Genomic DNA, 24,157 nt, shown 5'->3' on the forward strand with positions numbered 1-24,157 from the left:
CTTGTCAGCTCCCGGCTGTGGTCACATGGGCTTTTCTTGCCAAGTGTGGCTCCCCACACAGAGAAAAGCCTGCTAAGACCTGGTTAAGTTAAGACCGGGGACATCCCTCGCTGGGATATTTTCAGAAGCTAATCCTGTTACACGGTTGGCTGTTGCTGCACTGTCGGCCCCTCCTGCTCGATACAAACACACTAAACTGAATCATTCAATTAAGATTCATTCATTTCATTAATGAATTCATTAAAACAGTGGTCCCCAACCTTTTTTGTCAAACGCACCCCCACATCAGATGAGCTCGAGTACCCTTCATAGATCCCACCTGGCATCTTCCACATTTATTCATGTTCAGGCCTCACAAATTGCTTTTGTCAATTTAGCATTAATGCTAATACCACTTGAGTCGCAAGAGCCTTGTATTAAATATTTTTATCTATGTCTCAACTGTTTATCCATTACTTTCAGCTGTTTAGCCATCACTTTAAGCTAATCATTTCAACTGCTTATCCGTTACCTTTAGCTAATTATTTTAGCTGTTTATGCCATTATTAATCCTACATATATATCCATATATTATTATCCAGACATTATAGTTTATCCAGTGCTTACAGCTAATTATTCAAACTAGTTAGCAATTATTTTTAGCTAAATATCTCATGTTTAATTTAACTAATTCAACTGTTTATCCATTACGTTAAGCTAATTATTTCAAATGTTTAATGATTACTTTTAGCTATTTTAACTGTTTGTTCATTACTTTTATATAATTATTTCAAATGTTTAATGATTACTTTTGACTAATTATTTTAAATGTTCACTCACCTTTAGCTCATTCTTTTAGATAACTGTTTCAGATGTTTCTCCGTTACAGTTTTATCTAAATATTTAAACTATCTGCTACTTTCAGCTAACTATATCAACGTCTCTGCTCACTTTCTAGCTAGTTTTCTATCGCTCTCAATCATAAATGCAGCTTTAAGGTGTTCTAACTGCACAGTCAGCGTAGCCAGTAGCTTCCTGGTTATTGGGACAGTAAATGTACTAAAGCATCACACCAATTTTAAATGATTTAATTATCTAAAAACTTTCTTTGATCAATTCATAATTTCTACTGTATGTACGCCTGGTTGGGAATCACTGATTTAAAGTTTGGCACAAGTGCTTCATTGTCCCAGATATGTGGTTGTGCAAGAGTAACCTTGAGGAAGCTGTTAGTGTTGCAGTAAATCCACCTATTAAACCTTCACCTCAGAGTCTTCATCTCCTGTTTAACCTGATAACTTAAATGACTCAACATGTCTGAACAAGTTTGCTTTTCATTTGCACACGTTTTCTGTCTGGTTTCCTCGGCTGTTTCGGGACGTTACCGTAAGTCTACAACAGTGTGAGGTGTTTTATTGTAGCAGTCATTGTTTACCTGTGCATGTGTTGTATTCACTGGTCGTCCGTACTGTGCTCGGCTAATACCGTGTTTTGTGCTTATTAAATAAAATTCCACAGTTTGATTGAGGCTCATGCAAAAGCTAAAGAACATAGTTTACAGCAACAGAAGGAGGGATGTTAGCTGAGTGTAATTTTCCCTTCTGTCCTTCAGCCATTCAAGGCTTCTCTCCCACGAGGAAGATTCGTAACTTCGAGGAGGCGCGCGGCCTGGACAGGATAAACGAGAGGATGCCGCCTCGCAAAGATGGCCAGCAGCCAGACGGCACCACGGTCAACACCAACACCCCCAACAAGAACGGCACTGATGGATAGGCAACAGAAACAGCACCCTGTCATCTTCACATAACCCACACTCCCCTGACTCATACCCCCCCCCCCCCCCCCCCCAACCTTTCTGTCTCTCTCTCTCTGCCTGTCCATCTTCTGCTCGCCCACAGTTGGGCGGGAAAGGAAGCGGACACATTGTTAGATAAAAACAAAAGGAGGCCACAGCGCTGGGAAAACACTTCCAGCTGCTGAAAAAAGACAAAATGTATGATGTGATTATCTGGGGAAAAATCATATCTTATTTATTAAAGGAATTATATTAGATATATTGTGTAATAGCAACAAATCATTGAATGAAGACATTTTGCAGTTGTTCAAATGTATACTGTACACTGAAGTCCTAACTTATACATGTCAAAGTTATTTTAAAAAAAAAAAAAGGAGAATTTTATAAATTTGAGTTGATACAAATAGATGAAGCCCTTGTTATCCAGGAGTTTTAGTCACTTTAAGTTTTTTTAAATTGTTGTTCTCCATGTGTTTGCTAAGGGAAAAACTGAAGTACAAATATCGTAGAAACGCCTCATTTGGATCTTGCGAGATATCAGGTGAGGTTCTACATACAGTGCAGTGTTTGCTTATATATGTGTGTCAGTTGAAAGATAAATTATATATATATATTGAAAGGTGAAAAAAGAATAAGGGAATTAAATTATATCAGACCAATGATTGCAAATTAATATTTTATACCTTAAGCAGAAATTTAATGAAGACTTTATAGTCTTATTTATAAATTTTCCACAAAACTTTGATGAACCCCAAAGATGCTCGATGGATATTTCTTCAGTATTTTGTTCACTTTCAGAGTAACAACTATAATAATTATAATAATAATAATAACTCTTCCTGTATTATAATTTGTGAGTGAAACGGTTAAAATGAAGGATTTATGCTTGGTGTGCAATGATAGTTGCTGTCATACCTGTCTGGTATGACTTGTGTTCACTTGATGGCAGCTAGGATGTTATTGCTCCGCTAAACCAAAAAAAAAAAGGGATATAGAATACAGCGTGTACTACGACCAGAACCATCAATACTCCCACATCCTGGTGGGAAGCACTGAAGTTGAGCTGACCTCTCTGGGGTTGTGCATGAAGATTACATCATGACAAACCAACCGACACAAAACTACGAAAGACAAACGTTCTCTCTGCGGTTATCCGTATGGACAAGAGAGGACATATTTCCTTACAAAGCAGAGGAACTGCTGGCTTTACTGTCCTCAAAACAGACTGATGTTCATCATTGCTTGGGAGTTTTTAGTATATTTAACAGAATTATGGCGGTTTTATTGTCAAACACTAAAAAAAAAACAAAACAAAAAAAAACAGGTGTGCTTTCGGGGCTTTACTTTGTTTCTTTACTAAAGCTGTATCAGTGTCTCCATCTACTGTTGGTTATACAGTATGCAGATGATGTTGAATTGTGATGTGATCAAATAAGGGAAACATTTAACATTCAGTTAAATGACAGAATGGACAAAGTCATTTCGTTCGGCAGGGATGATACTATAAAAGGTACCACCACAACACTAACAGCTGTTTATCAAGGCCTAACAGTACTGTAATCATCTCAACCATGGCTGACTCATATATACAGGATATTATTTTTACAACTCATGCTCATACCAGGATGGGGACCCTCCTCTTCCCAGGCACCTCCCAACCTTTTAAAACCTGCTTTTTCTAGAACAACTTAACTGGTGCTTTGACACACCCGACTGTAAATCTGTTGTCCTCTTGTCACGGAGGAAAGGAGGGGGAAATAAGCTTTAAGATTTGCTATTCTCTTGTGAATTTGCTTTTTTTTTTTTTTTTTTTTTAAATTAAAAATGAGGTGTTTGTGCTCATGTGCCATGCCACCTTGGCCACACATGAAGATCTGAGTGTGTGTGTGTGTGTGGATGGTAAAAGGCGTCAAGCCGGGAGACTTTCAAACACACATGATTACAATTCAAATGTTATTAATATTAATCTTAATATCCCTAAAATTTCCCAAATATTGCTGTTTGCTGGTATGTTCAGTAGACTTCGGGAAAGCTTCCTAAATATTTTGGTTTACATTCATGACATGTTTTAAAATTTGTTTTAAAGGTGAGGCTTTATTGGGTGAGCCATACGGTATACTGACCTCCTGTTAGGTCTGATACATATCTCACAGAATGTAAAAAAATATTGTTCATCAAGAATCTTATAATATCTGTAAAAAACAAAAACAAAAAAAACAAAAAAACAACAAAAAACTGTACCGTACTTGTCATGCGAGGCCATGAAATCTTTTACGTAGATGTATCACTTGAAAGAAAAGAATAAAATTCAAATGCAGTGTTTTATTTGACTGGTCTTGGTTGTTGGTTCTTCTTATTTCACTTAAAGCAATTTCAGTTTTACAGTTACATGTTTTTCAGCTTTCCACAACTCTTCACCACCACCCAATCCCAAGAAAAAAACAATGCAGCTTCAAAATAAGATAAATGTCTTTGTTCCCAAATGCAGCAATAAGAGTTTGACAGTTTTTGCACACAATGTCTTTGTGCATTGTTCGTATAAAATATTTATTTCCCATCATTAATTTACATAAAAGATTTCTGTTTTAAACTTTATACATTATAGCAGTCATCAACCCTGTGTCCATCGTGGACAGTCTGGGACTCGAGGACAAACTGTTAAAGCTTAAGATATTCAGTCACTGGCCTTTAAACATGAAGATTAATACCACCAAGGTTATGGCCTCCTTCCAGACAAGACAAGAACATCTATACAGTAATAGTAATGCTGCAGCACATAAGCGTGTGGCTTTAGCCATACAACATAGAAAACATATCTTTGCTCAGTGCCTGGGCATTGCACCCACAAGAGGTTTTTTTTTTATTGTAGTATGTACATATTCACATAGTGATCCCCTTTGAGACAAGCAGCAATATGACAAGTGAGCATTGCAGAAATATATTTACATAAACCAAATTATTATTAATCATCAAAAAACCGCACAGTCGATGCTGTTTTTCAATACCTCATTGAATATCCTGTCTGTTGGTTAAATGTCAAGCAATGTGCTGATTGTACATTGAAACATTGGAACATAAAAGTGATAATGACATCTTATATCATGGAAATGATCTTGATCGTATTTGTGGATACTATCATTGTCTACATGTGTCTACCATACTGTATATAACCTCAACTGGTTTCCAGTGCACCTGCTTTTAATAAAGCATTTTTAAGAGTCTTTCTAGAGTCTGAGGACAGTCGACAGTGCTGCTGCTCGTACTTTCACAAGGTACCAAGAAACTAGAAAGAACTGTGATTTTTAATTTTAAAAAGTCTTAAAAACATTTAAGAACAAGAGTCTGCAACCATGCAAGCAGCTCTGTGAGGCTGATAGCCACAGTGGTGCTTTTAGCTAAATGCTAACGTCAGTATGCTAGCATACTCACAATGACAATGCTAATATGCTGATTTGTAAGAGTTTGGTCTTGAACCAAACTGACTGTGTACCAGATTTCATAGTAAACATTACAATAGTTGATACATTTCACTCAAAACCATAAATGTCAACTTGCGGGAGATACTAGATAAAGGTCGGCATCACCACATAATTAGGATTTTACAATGAGAAAATTAATAGAGGCATTGCTTGAGATTCAACAAAAAAATGTTCATATGTCAAAATCAAAAGTTTTGAGTAGAAGAGTTGTAATAGTCAATGGTTGTTTAATCTGGAGTCTTTCAATAGCTTATGGAGAGTATTATTATTAGTTTGCACTGTGATGCACCACAGCGATAGAAATTTTAGACCATAAGATTGAAGTTCATTAAAGCAAATGTGGATATTTGTTTTGGTTATATTAATATGTAAATGTTACTCCAGTCACTCAGTACTGTTGGACAAATAAATGCAGTCATGCAGTCATGTGCAATATTATGTAATAATATTATTCTGTATTTCTGCGACAAAATAAAAGATCAAGTATATAAAATTATATGGTTCACATTTAGGGCCATACCTGTGTCTCATTGCATCTCTAACCCTAAAGTATAAAAAAGTGCCTTAAAAACAAAAAGTTCATCCCTGTAATAACAAGCCCTCAGTGCATGCAAGTAACAATTAAAAGCCCAGTTTTGTCCTCGTGCAGTCTGCACATCACTGGTACAATCACACTTCAGACTGCACAGGAAACAGTTTAATAAAAACTGGGCTCTTCCTCTCTTCAGTCGCCAGCAGCTGCTCGTTGGGAGCAGCAGACAGATGTGAGTTTCCCAAAGTTTACCATTAGGTGGCACTGTGTCAGACATCAGACCTTTTGTGGAGGTACTGGCCTCAGAGCCTAGTGGACAAAAAAGATCCATTAATTCACAAACCATCAAGCTGCAATAATCAATATTCTAATATGAACAATGGATCAAATGACTGTATGTGATGTGAAAGAGGTTACATGTAGCAGAGGTCACTTGAACCTACAGATAATTATCACCCGACTGCAGTTCCCCTTTAGTTCTTTGGAGCTCTTTAGCGTTTTTTAGCTAATTGTGTGATCGCTGAAAGCAATCACACATTGTTCTTCTCAGTCTTTATTCTTATTCCGTCTTCTGTACGTTTTTTGCTGCGTTTCAACTGCTGCATACTTTGTGCTATAAAAACCATTCAACTGTCAATCTGTGCAACTCATTCAGCAGATGTGTGCTTGTATTTTTCTGAGATGTAACATGTTTCAGTGATTTTATATAATTTTTTAAAACATTAAAATTTATAATGGCAGTCTATGGGACGAACCGTCCAACCGACTTGGAACTTTTGTCACTTTGACACTCAACTGCTCGGATGTCCCCTATCCTACAGACGCCATTCAAACTTTAAAATGTTCACAAAACTTTGAATTTTCAAAGTTATCAGATTGTTTAGTGATATCTGTTGTAGTTTTTCAGCAATTTAAGCCCAAAGTCAGGGGTTTGGCAGACTTTGTCAGGTCTCACCAGACTGTCATGTGATCAGGCACAGTGTAGAGCACAGATATTTTTAGACCAGAAATGTTTTTCTAAATTGCTGTCACTCCCACAATTTTAACTCCTCAAGCACATATCTTGCCTCAGTATGTTGCCACAAGCCTCCTCTCTCTCAAAATGTAAATACATTTCACATAGGACTTATAGTTTTTGAAATCTGAACCTTAATTGATAGAGAGTCACTGTCATGTTCTCATTGACTGCAATACAGTCTGCAGGATGTGTGTCTTCTCTCACTGCAGTTTCTTAAACTTACAGATTCTCTCTTCCTTCAAACACTTTTTACACATATCATTCATTCTCATGTTAAACTAGTCCTGCTTTCACTAATGATGTACAAATCTCTGGGCTTCAAGCTCTAGTTTGAGATAAATACATTTTCCTCATCAAAATGGAGATTTTTTCCTCTCGTTACTGGGAATGTCTGTTGGCTCAGTGGTTTAGAACACTGTTCTTATGATCAGCTTCACCTTAGAGGACAAGGTTGTGTGTTTGATACCTGCTCACTGCAGTGCTCCTCATAATATTGCTCTCACGTACAAAGTTGCTTTACATCTCTATCATGTGTCATAAGTCAATACTTCTTTAGCTTACATTAGCATCATTACCTAAAATGTGGATTGATATGCTTGTTAAAGACATCTTTTCCTCTGCTGCACAGCATGTGTGAGTACTCCAGTGGTTTATGTTCATGTCACTTCTCAACTCCTTTTAGGTCCAAAGGTTGTGAGTTTGAGCCCCGCTTAGGGCAGAACTCAGTAGAGTTGAAGGATGAAGGACTCCACATGATGTCAATCTGCTTAATGAGCTGAGCTGAACTGCTTTTTTGTCAATTTCATGCAGTCGACAGACTAAACACCAAAATCTGGCCTGGTGATGCTGTGTGACATGTTAGCTTGGTCCATAGCATGTTTGTCTTGCAAACATGAGTATGTAGGTTCAATTCCACCCATTGCTGATTTTAATCTTGGTAGATTTTTCAATACTCTTCAGCTTCCAGTTATGCAATCTAAATACGCTTTCAGCAATCACATGCAATTTCTACAGAAATTGCATTTTCTAGTTGTTTTTGGTTTTATGGCCCAAAATCAACTGTTTTGGTTCAATGTCACTTGTTCCACTCTCAGTGTTGTTTCGGACAGCAGCAGGCAGCTGTTTTCTGATTTTTCAGATTTTTTTCTGACTAATCGTATGCTAGTATCCCAGCAAACTACAGACAGACAAAGTTAGTGAGTATCTGGTGAATATAGTGAAGCATTTAACAGATTAAGAGCCATATTGAATATTGGCTTTAGATTCATCAGGTGTCCAAAAACACAACTTCAAATGAACACTAATTTTGCTCTGCTGTCTGTCTGCTGGATGTGTAAAATAACTGTTTGCTGGTGGTGGTGAAAGAAGTATTCAGATCCTTAACTCAAGTAAAAGTACCAATGTAGCCATATAAAAATACTCCATTACAAGTAAAACTTCTGCATGAAAATCCTACTTATGTAAAAGTATGAGCAGCAAATTGTATTATTATATATGACATCATTAGATTATTAATAGTGAAGCATCAGTGTTAGAGCAGCATGTTACTGTTGTAGCTGCTGGAGGTGGAGCTAGTTTCAACTACTTTATATACAGTTAGCTAGTTTGATGTGAGAAGTTTAGAGGGAAAAATCACTATTTGGTGGAGCTGTTAACAACTCATAGACATGTGAAATGTGACCCCAACTACACACTGCTTTTTGTAAGACGTCAAAAGCCAAAAAGGTTGGAAACCACTGGTTTCATCTTTAACAATGTGTTGTATTTTAAAAGCTTGTTATTTTATAATATAAACTATATATATATAATATTTCCCTCTGAGATGTAGTGGAGTGGAAGTATAAAGTAGCATCACATGGAAATACTCAAGTAAAGTACAAGTACCTCAAAACTGTACTTAAGTACAGTACTTGAGTAAATGTACTTTAACACTCCAAAAGGCATTAATAGTGGTTATGAAGACATGGAGATGGGCATCATTGCAGTTTACATTTTCTTCTTGCGCTGTAATTTGTTCAGACTTTGTTTGCACTCCTAAACTACCACAATTGTAGTTTTTGTGGATGCACACTAAGATCTAAATTTTCAGGTATCCCAATGCTGGATCTGAACAGCATAGTTCTCACCAGATCAAACAGTTTATATCTAAGAAGTACGCAAGAATCACATCAAAGTTGTGGTATTTAAAACTGTCAGAAGCCTACAAACTGTGTGTAATGTGGCAGGTTAACACTTCAGTTACCTGACGAGCAGCTATGTAGTTCTGGCTCGGGGGTTTTGGTCTGTTCCCTGCCGGAGGTGGTGGAGGTGGGGCTCCTTTGGGTTTTGGCCTTCGAACCTAAAATTATAATTAATTTTATCAGTGATAATTGAATTGTAAGATGATATATCCCAACTCATAATACAATACATTCCAACTCATTACCTGTGTCACTGGCATGGGTTGGCTGGGAACTGGAGCTTTGTCAAGGCGGTAAGCAGAGTTTTCTGCTGCTGGCTGATTCCTTTGAGTGTGTGCACTGTTATAGAAATAGAGGAATGATGAGTGTTCAGTAACATCGCCAGACCATGACCTGCAAGAGGGATGATGCTTATTTACTTACGTTGGCAACTTGGGACTCTGTCGTTTTTTCCAAAAGCACCCCAAAACACCAGCAATGACACCCAGAAGCACCAGCACTGTCATTGCGATGGCAGCAGCCGCTCCTGCAGAAATAGTTTAAATATCAGTTTCATCTGCACCTTAATAATACAGTGATTCAAATTCCATATTAGGTATGCTGAAGGTACATATTTATTATACTGTGCTTGCTAATGCATGACTGTAAGTACCAGGAGAAAGAGAACTGAAAGCTTCATCCTGTGAATCGCAGGAAGGAGGAATCCAACCAGGCTCACACTGACACTCACTTTTGTGATTGCAGACCTGAAGAACACAAAGGACATTGTTTTTTTTTCAAAATTATAATATTTCAATATTTTTAGGGACCGAGCCCAAAAGACAGAGGACTACTGTAAAACAGAAGTCCCTGCCTAAGGGCGAGGACCCTATTGTTTTTCGTGTGTTTGTTTGTTGTTTGTTTCTTTATTATTACGCCACTTAAACCCTAAATTTGACCCCCTAAACATGCTCAAAAACTCACCAAATTTGGCACGCACATCAGGTCTGGTGAAAAATTTGATCAAATGTAAAAATTAATCCCCAAAGTGCCAAAATGTGCTCTATAGCGCCACCTATGTAACTAATATGGCCGCCATGGCCCGTAGGAATGTCGTAGAGAGATCAAACCAAAACTCAATTATTCGTCATATCAAGACGTACAAATCGTATGCTGACACCCCTGACCTAAATCTAACAGGAAATCCGCAATTAGCCTTTCAAAATAACTTTGCCCCAATTTTGGCCCCCAAACAAACGCTATCTCCTCCGAGCGCTTTAATGGTATCAGCTTCAAACTTTATTACATGACTTATGACACTGTGCTGAAAAAAAGTTGTTAAAAACTTTGTAATAACTCAAAAGGTTTGGGTTTTATAAGCCCTCAGTTGCAGTGCTACATCACCCTTACAATGTAAACCAATGGGGAGGCATGAACTTTGTGTCAAACAGAGGCTTCTGATGTCTCAACTATAAGTCTGACCACTTTCAAACCTGTATCAATGGATTCGCCATGAAATTTCCTACTAAAATATGATTTATAATGTTAGATTTGGCCAAAGTCATGGGATTTATGAGGAGATTTCACCAGAAGCGTACTCTAAAATCCTCCTCTCCAACTGCTCCTGGTGATGTCACTCCCTCAGTGCTGTGAAACATTCCGCAATACACACTCATTATAAAATCACAGGAGGAGCAAGAAAAGACTTTAAAAGTCAAACTCTAATATCTCAGAAACAGTAAAAGATAGAGAAAACATGTAAATTCAAGATTTGTAGGTCAAAGTCTTGTGACTCATTTAAAGTTCAAATGAAGTTTGTATCTAAAACTATGTGGAAGCAGTAAATGTTCAAAAAGGTGTGGGTTTGCTCACACTCTCCATTCAAATATATGTGAGTATTTTTCTGTGTCCGGCTGCAGTTACTTATTGTCTCTACACACCTGACATTACACATGTCAATCAAACTTTCAAAATAAAAGCACACCACACTTGTAAGAAATATCCCTCATTTTTAAAAAGCAAAAGGATCTGATCCGGACGGGCCAAAATGCAAGGTCCTGACCAACGCTGCTTACAGCTTTAATTTTCACATGTTGTTCCTTTTGCACTCAGTATGTTTTGTTTAATGAGACTATGCAGCAGGTCCACAAGATTCACTCGTGTATAGTTTCTGCATTTAGTGATGGTGATGTAAGACTGAGTGAGCAGTGTTTGTATGTAGTCTACTTACAGCATGGCCAGGGCATTTTGCTGAACAGTTTGTGTTTTCGTAAGCTGTCTGTAGATCCACACACTCATTCTGGCTACACACCTTTAAAAAAGAAAAGATTTTCAAACAGGTGAACATGATGAACACAAACACTGAATAATGTAACATAGAGGAAACTAATGCAGCCTGCTACCTTTCCGTCCCCACATTTAGTCCCAGTGTCCACTTGGCCGTAGTCACTGGTGTTGTCTTCAAAGAAAGCTGCCTTGCAGTTACCGACCCTGACCATGCGCCCATAGTTTGGGTTTGCATTGCCGTTCTCGCAGTAGAGCTTCCCACAATACACATCTCTGCAAAAGGAAAGACAGGATCAACATGTGTTCATGTTCACTTCAGAGTCAATATTCTAACACAGATATTTTACTTCACTGGATATTGCATATTAAGGTGATGAACTACTACAGTAAGAATACTAATAAGGCCCTGCAGAATAACTACCCCACTGTATGTTTTGCTCAGACTCACTCTCTCTGGCAGGGGATATACTGAGCCTTTGAGGGACGTTTGCAGAAGGCATAGTAGGTTCCTCTGGTGTTCTGTTGGTAGCAGCCAGGACGGGCCTCTATAGCACCTGATGACAGAAATAGATTACATCTTTTTTAATAACAACTTAAATGACTGTTTTTGTGGTATCCCATTAAACTGTTATGTATTCCCTTTAGCACAGTAGTGTAATGTTAAATGACATACTAGAAAGATTACTTAGCCCAGTACAAAGAAACATACATATAAGCACAGGACACTCACTTGATCCGTACAGCTTGACGCACTGGTTTGGTCTCTGTGGACACTGGCCGTTGTAGCAGTATCCCAGGCCTTCATCACACGGGAGGCCGTTTACAGCAAAGACGTCCTCAGGGCAGGTGGCCCTATTCCCATCACAGTACTCTGCCAGATCACATTCATCCTGCTTCCTCCGGCACTCCCTGGATCGAGGTAGGATCTGTGGGGAGGTGGGAGGTGAGGGCCAATCGATCAAATTACATGTCATGATGTAGGTTACATTTTTGTCCATGTAAAGTTTGTAATGCTCTATTTTTCAATGCCGTATGCAAACTGTAAATCTGAGTTTAAGTCGACTATCTACAAGCATGATTTGTGACATCACAACTAGTTTGGAGCCAATCATGGTCCAGTGCACACACACTGAGAATGGACTTCTCAGTAAAGTGAAAAATATTGGCATATTCATAGATCCTGAATTTTGCAATGAGGTAGAAGCAGTATATCTCTTTTTAAGGATGTTTTTTTTTTTTGCTGGAGCAGTAAAAGTTCAAATATTTGTAATATGTCAAACATCCACTAGAGGGCTGTATCACATTAAATGATTGCTTCACAATAGTCAGTAAAGGCGGATTTCATGGAAAGAAATCAACATTTGAAAAAATTTAATAAAAGGTAACAGGCAGCAGGTAGAACAGCATCTATTAATTCATATTTACTCACCTTACAGTTCTCACAGCACTCGCCTTCAGCGCACTGTGAACCCTCCTTCAGAGTGCAGGTGGTGGCATTGCAGCACGGGTTGTTGCACTCCTATGAAGACAACATAGAAACTGATTAGGTTGTTATTAATCCCTCCCTTTCTTGTGCTGTTGACACTTGGTAGACACATTGGCAGAATTTGATGTTACTTGACAATTTCTTAGGACTTAAACTTGTTTCTATTCTCTTAAAATAATTACATTCTAATAAGTATTCTTGTGGTATTTGCTTTTAATTATCTGGAGAAAGTGTCAGACATCTGTACATCTGTACAAAACCATAAAATCCATTTATCCTGTAAAGTATGTAGAGTCCTGCAGTGTATGTCTTATAAATAACTTAATATTTGATTGATTGCTTTTCTTGGAAGGGCAGCAAACTTTCCTGCGTGGTGCAGGTGTCTGGTGTAAATAGCAAGCTGCAAACAACAACACCCACCTCACATCCCCAGTTTGAGCTTGTGGTTTGTGCATCTGCTGAATACCAGCTGTGGCAAAGTTAAGGACAATTGGCAAGTTTGAACAAATTCACAGCTCTGCATCATCTTCACCAGAATGTACTTCTCTATGATTAATACAAGTTGTTTTACTGCCGTGCTCTATATCACAAGTGATATCTAGGTGGAGTACAACACTGTCATAGACTTTTGAATTAATTTTGAAGCCCCAAATCAAGGTTTGTAAACTTGTGATGTCCACTGTAAATACTTTAGTTACCAAGAACTGAATGTTAGTTCACATAATGTTCAACATTAATATACTGCCATGAGTAGAAAGATAGACTGAATTTTCTAGAAATGTGTTAGTGCATGTCTGACAGCTCCATTCTCTTAATGCCTCTGGGCAAAAAAGCAAACTAAAAGATTCAGGATCAGACAAAGAAAACAAGGTGTTGACGCTTATTCAAACAATAGCTTCAATAGACACATCCTGACTTGAACACAGACAAAGTTTCAAAAATTAGCACCAAGGAAGCAAATTTAGAGTAAGCTTCAAGAGCTTTTTATATTGCTACAATAAGACCTTTGATACTACCTGAACAACCTCTGCATGTTATGTAAGGGATGATGTACAGCGAGTGGTTCATTATTGTGAAATGCACCCTGCATCACCCTGTTAGGGTTCATTTCAAAATAATGACCGCTTGCTGTACATTGTCGCTTACACAATACTGAAGGGCAGGAGCAAAGCTTATTGATAACTGACAAACCTTTGGGAGAGTAAATATTTGTGGAGAGTAGAATAGGGAGAATAGCTGCATAAACTAAAACCTCTTTCAGCTTCGTACTTTCAATTTTATGTAAATTCTATGTAAATCACATTATTTTGAAAGCTTCCAAATTCAATGAAACTTTGCAAGGCAACTTCCCCATGTTTGTTCCTTATTCAGCATGACTTTTCACAATATAATGTTAGTGATGCATGCAAGAAAAAAAAGTCCTTAAAAGGAATCAATGGAATAATAGAAAGTCAAGTCAAAGTCAAATGAGTTCATTTACCTCCACAGTTCCACAGTCGCACTGCTCTCCTGTCTCCACAAAACCGTTCCCACAGACTGAAGGAGCTACCAGACTCTGGTAGTCTGGTTTGTCCAGCAGGCAGCTGGGGCTGCGGCTCATCAGGTATTTTTCATAGTTGTTGCTGCTGCAGCTACTGAAGGAGCGAGGGATGTTCCAGCTGGGGAAAAACATACATTCTCCTTGTCAACTTTGAACAACGAGACAGAGGTGGGACCGTGAATGCCATGATGTCTTGTCTGCCTCCTTTAGCTTTCAAACAAAGCTTCCCAGAAAATGGTTATAACTTTGGGTTTGACAAGTATATGTCAGACAATGGTCAGGTAAAAGCAAGCGAGCAATTTTTTCCAGAGAATTCCTGGTGATTTTTTGAACATCACTGCTCTTTGGCCTGACCCCATCTGAAGCTTATGATATATTAAAACTCTGTCATTACATATTTCTAAAAATAGAGATTGAGTCTCTGCAATGACTTGTCTTACCTGAGGGCTGCAGCCATGATGCAGCTATCCCCAGAACAAGCACAGGTGCTGGAATCATCATGGTCCATGCCCAGGTTATGGCCCATCTCATGGGCCAGTGTCGCTCCCACTGCAATGGCCCGATTATTGTGATCCTGAGAGGTAACCAATCACCAGTTTAATGAGTGGAACCCTATAAATTATACTTAATGAAGAGGGACGGGGTCGGGGGGGTATTATCAGTGATTTACGTGCTTTTAAAACAAGCATGCACTGTGGTTTCCTTGCTAATACATGATAAGAATATATCTGTTTCCTCAATCTGCTTTGTTTCCCGATATTGTAACCACAGTAATGTTTTTTCGGGCTTCTTTGGATTTTCAGGTTTCCTCTATTTCCATGACAGTGTCTAGACGTGTGCAACACTACATGAGAAGAGTTTCAGAGGCGTCATGTGAAAAGAAGTGACACTTCCTCTTTAAAGTGCAGTGCGCATTCAAAACATGCTTATTTGGAAGGGGCTCATTGACTGGCCTCCCGCTACTAATTATACGCATAGGAAAATGAATACAGTTGGTGTGAGGTGTGAATGAGTATATACACCAACAACATGAAAGAAACTAACACTCTATTATACACAGATGATATAAATAATAAGTACTCTAATGGCAAATAAATGTTCATTTCTCATTTCAAGTAGCCTAAAATAAGGGCTGCATTTAAAAATAATGTGAATCCTAAAATAAAGTGGATCAAACATATTGGTGGTGATCATCATGGTGACGCTAGATGAAAAGTATGGAGATCACCATGCCAAGAGCCACGACACTACCATGGCTAAAAATAATAATGGCAGCTAAATATTATGCCCAGTCAAGAGTATGATGTACAAGATACATAGCATCCAAATAACAGATGGAACAAGTCTTCTTGTCTCCCTGGACCAGCTTACCTGTATTACCCCAACAGAATGACCTGAGCACAGAGTCCCAATGAAGGCCAGTCCCACAGTTGCTCCTTCAAAGTCAATAGCACTGAAAGACAAGGAATGAAAGGACAAGAAACCCTTTGAATATGAATTGTGAGAAACCCATATCTCTCTCTCTCTCAGAGAGGCTTGATTTGGGTATGAAATGACGTAAACACGTAAACATGAAACTGGCTCTACAGGGCGTGGTTCAGTGTCAAACTTTAACCTGTTCTACAATGACAAATATGGTTTGTGGTTGGAAAGACAGTTTCTTGTGACGATGACGTACACTTATGATTCAGGGTGTCAGCTCTGGTAAGCCAAAAGCACTTTCAAATACATGTTTGTTCGTCTTATCAAGGCCAACCGAGGCCATTGAACCACACTGGCTTTTCCCCTTGTTTGACCTTCACTTCACATGATTCTCTGTACAAGCATGATATGTAAACTTAAAATAAATATAAATATGTAAACTTTTAGGATACGCAACAGAGCTCAAGCTTCCTGATATTTAAAGAGCCTGACATCATGCCGACTATTTGAGACTTTTTGGTTGTACTTAGAAATGCTCTTCAGACCTGATGAGCTGTGCGTTGTCATGCTTTTTCCTTTTGACCAGGTCAGAGTTCCTCCACTTCATGAAAGCATCGAGGTTGGCCCCAGCTGGGGGAGTCACAGAGATCAAGTCACGATTGGACCAGATCTCCAGCCCCACCAGTGCAATAAAAGTCCTCATGGGTTTGTAAACCTGCGAACAATACCGGCATGAGATCACCAGTAAGGCAGTATCTATGCATGTTTATTTTGTTCAAACACGGAGACCAAGTTATCTGAAAACCTTTAGGTTTATTGCTTGAAAATCTCTGGCTGAAATGTAATAAAAATAAAAAAGATCTAGAGACTGAATACCGTAACAATAATGACACCTAAATTGCAGCTGAATACGTTTCATTTATGCCTAAAAATTTGCAGAGAATTAGCAACAGAACTGACTCACCATGTTGACAAAGTTGACAACTTCGAAAATCCTTTTTCTCACGGCTGTCTGATCTCGCCCCATTTTCACATACTGTAACACCATGTCATCATGTTAGAGCATGGTCACATCCTGTTTCTCAGCAGTTGAATCATTATGGGATATCCACATGATGTATGATGATACACTGACTTTGACCAAGATAACAATGTGGTATTCTAATCAGACCCAGTCCAAATAGTCAAGAAATTGAGAGCATTTTGTGCTTGCAATGCCACGCAGGTGAGATTTGCTAACATCATGTGGTCAAGTCAGGTCATGTGTTTCACAGAGTACAAAAACATTTGCAGCAAACTTTTTCCTGTTTTCCAACACTTTCTGGCATTCATAGTAAATTTCCATGTTACTACATCTTACCTCACGGTTATCAGCAACAAGGTAGAGCTCGAGGTATTTCTGTCGTTGGACAATAGATATACCCTGAAAGACAAAAAAATAAAGTTGATTAGATAATGCACTCCTTCAGCTTTAAAATGGCCAGATTTGTCTTTTCAGACTACTGAATGATGTGTTATTTTTCTGATGTATTTGTTAATGTCACATTTAGGGTGTACATGTAGGCTATTGGGGTGTCATGGAAGTGATGGGGTTATACCGCCGATCTGGAGCGACTGCGGCTTGTTGGGGGTTCGAAGTCGGTGCTCCAGGAGGTGTTGGTGACACCGCACACTGCAGGTGTGGAACTCTGGTTACCGAACGTCATTACTGCATGATCCCCCTCATCATCACCAGACAGGGGCTCAATCAGGTACCTCTGGGCAGCCGTTCTGAAATAACCCCTAAACCAAGATCATGCCAGTCAGACTAGTTCTACAGACATTGCTTTGAGGTAGAAACCCATTGATGAGCCAAAAGACAGACCTTTTTCTTCTTTTGAGAACAGGTAAGATATCTTACAAACACACAGTGTGCGGAAAATATGGAACTCAAAATATGAATACGGTAGACTTGTTAGCTAGCGTATTGTATCTTGTAGCAATAGGCTAGGATGGTAAGTTTGAAGTTGGAATGTCAGCTATGCTGCTCAGCCCAGCTCTACAGAGCATTTTAGTATCTGTTAGGACACTGCTCTCATTAGCGTAACGTCCTGTGAGTTACACTAACAGTTACCTGCGCGGCACTGAAGATCAGACAAGGTTACTGACTAGCTGGTGAATATAGTGAAGCATTTATCAGTTATAAAAAGCCGGATATTTTTTCTCAGGAGTTGGCGGTGAGCAACGCAGAGCTAAAAGGAGAATGAATATTGGTCTTATGTGTACTTGTGCTTATGTACAGGTGTACAGAAGCATGAGTCCTTGCTGTTCCATATCTTCTGGATGTGTATAATAACGGCTTGCTAACAACTTCAACTTAAATGGTGATTATAGGTCAGTGTTGTGCCTCTGCAGTAGCTTAGCACAGTATTAGCTTGAGCCTCAATACAGACTGAAAAACAGTTTCCTCCTTTGAGGTTTAATTCAATCAATAGGCTTATCTTCAGGTTATCTTCATTAATTCTGTTTGTAATGTGAGTAGGTATTATTACGAGTTACCGTATTTTCTCTAATAGTTAAAAGCCGGGTCTCCAATAATGGCCGGGGGTGTGGTCGACACGAACAAATAAAGGCTGGCCCCAAATACAGGCCGGGGAGGGAAAAAACAAGGATGGATTGAGGCTGTATTCAGACCAAATCAGGTGTTGCTGCGCACCACTGCAGGGGTGTGCGGAGGTGTGCGGGGGGGGGGGGGGTGTGTTTATTTGTGCTCTAGAAAGTAACCGCTGTGAAACAATTGAATATTTTTTTTACTGATCTGATTCACTGCTTTCTTACCAGCTCCATCTCTTCATTCACTCTCTAGCCCCCTCCCCCTCTTTTTCTCTCGTCCTTTTTTTTAAAATGAGTTGGGATACTGACAGCAAAGCCTAACTTTACTTTTATTTTATCAAATGAAAAGAAATGTCTGCCCCACTCTTCTTGGTGCCTGTTATAATGTGACTGTGGTTTGTAGTAATATACAAGTGCCACAAGATGGCGGTAGCTATATTTGAAGTACCATATAGGACCTGTGCAAGTGTCAGTGACTAGATTTTCCATAACACCAATGCCACAACACTGTAGAGAGCGAACATGGCACCAACCAGACGGAAGTTTGACGTCAAATTCAAAGAGAGAGTTTTGCAGTTTGCGGAGGAAATTTAAGGAGCGAAAGCTGCAAGACCTTTTGACACTGACCCGATAAGAATCAGATACTGGAAAAGACATAATGCAGTAATAAAAAATTAACAGAGCAAACTGAAGCAGATCAGAAAACAGGGGGGCTTTGTACTAAAATGTGAGCAAATATACTTATCAAATAGAGGGAATTAGGAATAAAGGCCTCTCTCTAATATAAGCCTACCTCCAATAAAGGCCTGGTAGTTGAGGTAAATAAAGACCCCGGCCACTATTGAGAAAATACAGTATGAAATTTAAATTTAAAGATGGTTCGAGAGCTCACCTGAGTCCATCACAAGTGCTGATGCTAACTGATGATTTGTTGTCATTCACAATCCTGCCATGATAATAGCAGTGATCCTGGAAAGACATGAGGATGTTATGACTGTATAATCAAATAGGAAATTCCAATCTATCCTAATCCAGTGTATTTTTCTAGCATTAATTCTCATATGATTGTTCAACAGTTAGGTAAATAGTCATGGAACATGGTCTTTGTCACATTTCAGCAGTATATGTGGAACTGAAAGTTGACTACAAATGCAAATACTTACAATGTCATTTGGAGTTGTGGTGATTTGAGTTCCGTCCTCTCGATAGGAAGTCTCAGTGTAGTCTTTGGTGAGTAATTCACTGATGATGAAAAGGTGTAAAAATGAATGTACATCATGTCATGCCATGAAATGTTGAGTTGGTTTTCAATGTGTCCAATGCTTTAAATAAAAACCAATGATGTGAAAACCACAAGTTTTGTAAGAACGAACAAGAAAAGTAAAGCCAGGGAGTTGCACTGAAACATTGCTTTCAACACTGGCTACACCTCTTAACATGTTTAGGCTTGCTTTTTCTCAGGCATCAGGCAGTTTAGTGAACCAGCAACAGTGCAACTATTCATGTCTCTTTTGAGAGACAGTGTCTACTCTTCATGCTCAAGAGATTAATATTCAAGTAATCCTTTAATACTGGATTACCTTGAAAGTTGGTTATCTTACCATTATGTATATCTTTTATTCCTGGTACTTTACAGAAGTGTGCCTTGAGGGAAGAAAGAACTTACTTATTTTTTTCTAGTTGCATTTCAATGTCTTTTCCTCCCACCGTCATTGCATACTTAATAGTCTCTGGCCTGAGGTGCTGCGGAGACAGATTTAACATTGTGCTTTTAGTAATTCATTCTTTTATTCATTTTATGTTTCCCATAACCAATGTCAACCATAACTTTATTCTGCAGTGTATGCAAAATCAGCACAAACTTTGCTACATTCAAATGTAGTAAACAATATAACTGTTGGAGAAACATGGTACCTCTGCATGTCTTTTTCTGACTGTGTGAAGTCTGACAGGTCGAACCACCTCATAGTCCTTCACCTCATCAGCCTCAGGACCATGGCTTTCTGTGGAGATACAACACACATCATATTGCTTTGTGAAAAGGAAGAATGTGCTCATTTGACGTTATAGTGTTATAAACAAGAAGTAGTCAAAGTTCTAGCTGCATTGTTCTTTTTTATTTTGGATATTTTACAAAAAGCCCTTTTCCAGTTTTTCATTTGTTTATTTTTTATATATTCATATACATATGCACAAAAAGAACAATTTAAAACAGCGGTGCTTGTGGGCCTCAATTTAGTCTTTGAGTAAACTTCTAGTCATCTATCGTCACCTCCAGAAGGAATATATACATCCATATACACACGTCTGTGTTATATACTACTACACACATACATACATATCTGTATTCACCCAAGTGCCCAAACACAGCATACATCATGTACATACACACTCTTCTACTTCACTTCGTCAACAATAGGTATATTTTTCATAGTCAACTCAGCTAGGCTAGCAGTTTCCCTGTGTCCAGTCTTTGCGCCAACTAAGCCATGCTAATAAGGTTCGCCCACCTGTCTGTGTACCATCATTTTTTCTAAACTAAACAACAAAACACAGAGTTTGTCACTTCCTTCCAAACATCATGATTTTGTGGTCATGGTTAAAAGAAGAACTAGTTGTTAGGCTACTACTACTGTACTACTAAGGTTAGGGAAAGATCGTAATTGGTAAAACAAATCAACATGACGCATGTCAAAATCCCATGATTTGTTGGCCCACCCAGAGCTGCTCCCAACAAGCTCTTGCAGTGCAATAACAACAGCATGCTGCAACTGCTGGCGCTTGAGGTCCTTGTCTGGTAAATGTAACCACAGGTTGTATTTGGGCAGCAAATGTGGTTGATTTTCTTGTGAGGACAGTCTCCTCTGTATTTGAGCTGGAAATGAACAGCAGACAAGTGCATTTGTCCATTAAGTTACCCATAGACATTTATTTTCAACTTCAAAAGACTATGTTAAAGGAATAGTTCGACATTTTGGAAAATATTCTTGCTGAGAGTTAAATGACAGTATCAATACCACTCTCATGTCTGCTGGTTAGTGTGGCTTAGCGCAACACCTGGAAGCAGAGGGAAATGGCTGGCTCTGTTGAACAGTAACAAAACCTGTCTTTTAGATTGGCAGATTAACAGTAAAGAGTGTGAAACCTATGAACAGAATAGTCATTCTTATACATTCTGTCATTGGGCTAACTTATAGTCAATGAAGGAGGAGCCCTGGGGGTCCCTGGAGGTTCCCAGGTTGGGAACTGCTGCTTTAGAGGGAAGTTAGCTGTAGAATAACTTATTTATACATGTTTCACAGCATATTAGAGGTAGGATCAGGGCAGATTAGACCAAGATTGTTGCCTGCATGCCCTCGGGTGCTTCTGGTTATGCTGAAACACTTGGGCAACCAACCTGTCCAGTAATTATGGGGTTTTCTATTGTCTCTGTTTATTAACCAATGACACATTAATATGAGGTATATGCAGTATCAACACAGTGCCTGAAGCTCTGTCATGGAAACCAGCTATCATTGGAGGGACCCTTTGATATTCTTATCAGTAAGAACACAAAAGGTTTACTGAGCAGGGAAATGTGTATGACTTTATATTATACACAGTGCATACTGTATTTTGTTTGTATGATTTTAGTTTATATTGTGTTTGCTATATTGAAAGTGTTATCTCACAGTACCAGTGAGATGAAACCAGAGAATGAGGTAGGAAATAAAACATACATTTTTTTGCTCTCTGTTAATTTTGTCAGTTCCTATTTTACCATCTTTATACAGACAGACAGTGTGCGGGTGTCCTTTCCTCTTTATAGTACCATCTTTTATCAGAAATCGCGACTGATACATTAGAAAGAGTATCACAAGTTTCAGTTTCTACAGTTTCGACTGTACCTGTGTCTTATCTAGATTTGTTTGACTTTCCCCCAGTCATCTTTACATGACGTTGTCTCACCAAAGTAATGACTTTTTTTTGCAAGGACAGAACTTCCCACTCAATCTGCTTCAAAGGAAATAAGTCACTCTGAGTCATGGTTACCTGTCAGCCAGGTACGGAGTAGCACCAGAGAGGGTGGTGGCTTTGTTGTGATCTACAGTCCAGCTTCGACAGTGTGTCACAACATCAACAATGTGTTTAAAGTAATTCCTGCTCATTCTGCTTGGCTTATGAAGCATTATTACATTGTACCAAGTGTGGTAATAATTTAAAGAAAGCAATTTTGTGTTAGTGTTCAGCTAGATAACACTAGACATGATGAAGGCATTGTTTTTCTAAGTATATGTTGCACAAGCAAATGCAATAGGTGTAATGTTTTGTCCCAATATGATCCATTATCAATGAAGTAAACTCATAGATATATCCTCTATATTATGATACTTTCAGTAACTGAAACTGAAGTTACATGTGGTTATGGTTTTTAAATCATGATGAACATACGTGTCCATTTAATTTACAATACAATTTATTAGATCTAATTGGATCTAGTGGTTCAGAACACTTCTTACTTTATACGCAGGAACAGAAACCTACATGACACTCTAAACACAAATGAAAGTACCTATGTAAAGTACTAAAGTACTTACTTTGAATAAATTAGAGAGGATAAACTTAGGCTTTAGTTATTAATTAAGCATTGCACAGTGGAGGTAACAGTATCCAGTGACTTACCTGAAGGCTTGAGTGAGGCATTTAGGATGAGGGCCCACAGTAGGAGTGCATGCGTCATTATCCAAGTGCAGACAGTCACTGTAACAGAGCAGATCGGTGCTCTGATCAGGCTTTGTGCTTTCTACCTGCATACTGTGTTGCTGCTCTTGCGAGGCCACACCTTCGCCAACCCCCCCCACCCCCGAACTTGTTACAGCTACTTCCTTATTGTCGACAGATTTACACCATGCTTACAAGCGGCCTGAACACGCCTTTACTTATCTCCAGGAATGCAGGCAGAAAACTGTGGTGTTGTGGTCACATCTTAACTGCTAGTCTCCTACATACAAGCATACTGTTCAGGTTTTATCAGCAGTATTTTAGAGAAGGAGATAATATACATTTATTGACAGAAGTTTAAATGTTCCTACCTTTTTGTTTGATTGAATTTGACCCACTTCCTTCTTCTTCTTTTTTTTATCATAAATGACCTAAATCAGCAGTTTGACTCATCCTGTGTTGTGACGGATTTACTCAATAATTTCCATACACATCACTTGTTACACTTCTGTCACAACATCATTAAGTTTCACAACCTTTGCCAAATAAGGACACTAAAATTGATGCGGTTTTGATGCTCCGTCCCTGCTGCTCTGTCCCTCACCCACTGAACACATGCTTGGAGTCACAGTGGAGACAATGTGTCAGAAGACAATAAGGCCAATGTGCATGCTCCCTCAGCGGCAGACCGGGACAATTCAGGACACGAGGTCTCCATAGGGGTCAGTGTTTGTGGCTCAGTAGGTGGAGCATGTTGCTCGCCCTGCCAGAGTTTAAGCAACACTGTGTGATAGCTTAATATTAATCAAATCTGTCCTACCTTTGATAGAGTACAACACTGATTTAACCAACAGTCAGTTCATGTGATTAATTTTTTTTACTGTTCTCAGTACCAAGTCTCCTTGGTGGTTTTTCTTTGTAAAAACCACTGACACACAGGACGCAAATGGTGCATGTTTGCAGTTTGATGGGAATAATCAGAATAAGAACTACATTGTAAGCACAGACAGACTCATGGGTCCACAGACAAAAAAAGAGCTCAAACTTCAATAGAAATTCCAAGGGAAAAGGCATCATCACTGAACACACACACTGAATGAAATGATCTACAGTTTTATGAACTCTTGGTGGGTCTGTTGTATCTTAGTAAACATAGTTGGTTGGAGTA

At 38.8% G+C, this 24,157-nt stretch overlaps 2 protein-coding genes and 1 long non-coding RNA gene across 5 annotated transcripts in view; 2 read left to right on the forward strand and 1 right to left on the reverse strand.

The window, feature by feature from the left end:
* ppp3cca (protein phosphatase 3, catalytic subunit, gamma isozyme, a) overlaps positions 1 to 4,104 on the forward strand; it is a 25,068-nt gene extending 20,964 nt beyond the window's left edge. For 2 of the 3 annotated variants that reach the window (XM_044361889.1, XM_044361904.1), the window contains one exon: positions 1,592 to 4,104. In XM_044361889.1, the coding sequence (XP_044217824.1) occupies positions 1,592 to 1,752 (161 nt within the window). In that variant the 3' untranslated portion in view covers positions 1,753 to 4,104. The remainder of the gene's footprint in view (positions 1 to 1,591) is intronic. The other variant, XM_044361897.1, reaches the window with a different exon arrangement.
* LOC122989172 (zinc metalloproteinase-disintegrin-like lachestatin-2) lies at positions 3,387 to 23,055 on the reverse strand. The gene is made up of 22 exons (XM_044361880.1): positions 22,951 to 23,055; positions 20,203 to 20,291; positions 19,955 to 20,031; positions 19,452 to 19,530; positions 19,181 to 19,257; positions 17,295 to 17,478; positions 17,057 to 17,119; positions 16,661 to 16,732; positions 16,242 to 16,411; positions 15,646 to 15,727; positions 14,715 to 14,848; positions 14,215 to 14,392; positions 12,678 to 12,767; positions 11,979 to 12,174; positions 11,697 to 11,802; positions 11,365 to 11,521; positions 11,193 to 11,273; positions 9,636 to 9,729; positions 9,407 to 9,509; positions 9,229 to 9,322; positions 9,046 to 9,141; positions 3,387 to 6,094 (listed from the first exon to the last, which is right to left on the reverse strand). The coding sequence occupies exons 1-22, from the start codon at positions 23,006 to 23,008 to the stop codon at positions 6,062 to 6,064; spliced, it is 2,313 nt and encodes a 770-aa protein (XP_044217815.1). The 5' UTR covers positions 23,009 to 23,055; the 3' UTR covers positions 3,387 to 6,061.
* Positions 17,490 to 23,771, forward strand: LOC122989213. Its single transcript, XR_006404985.1, has 3 exons — positions 17,490 to 17,582; positions 22,267 to 22,364; positions 23,760 to 23,771. It is a non-coding gene; the product is annotated as an uncharacterized LOC122989213 (long non-coding RNA).
* Positions 23,772 to 24,157: the final 386 nt, after the last annotated feature.

This window comes from Thunnus albacares, chromosome 2 (assembly GCF_914725855.1).
Source record: "Thunnus albacares chromosome 2, fThuAlb1.1, whole genome shotgun sequence".
NCBI classification, from domain to species: Eukaryota; Metazoa; Chordata; class Actinopteri; order Scombriformes; family Scombridae; genus Thunnus; species Thunnus albacares.

Excerpts from the sequence above, each read along its gene's own strand:
- LOC122989172 (XM_044361880.1), bottom strand. The coding sequence starts at position 23,008 with ATGACGCATGCACTCCTACTGTGGGCCCTCATCCTAAATGCCTCACTC. Across the intron at positions 20,292-22,950 it reads TGCCTCACTCAAGCCTTCAG|AAAGCCATGGTCCTGAGGCT; the intron begins GTAAGTCACTGG and ends GTATCTCCACAG. Across the intron at positions 15,728-16,241 it reads GACAACGCACAGCTCATCAG|TGCTATTGACTTTGAAGGAG; the intron begins GTCTGAAGAGCA and ends CTTGTCTTTCAG.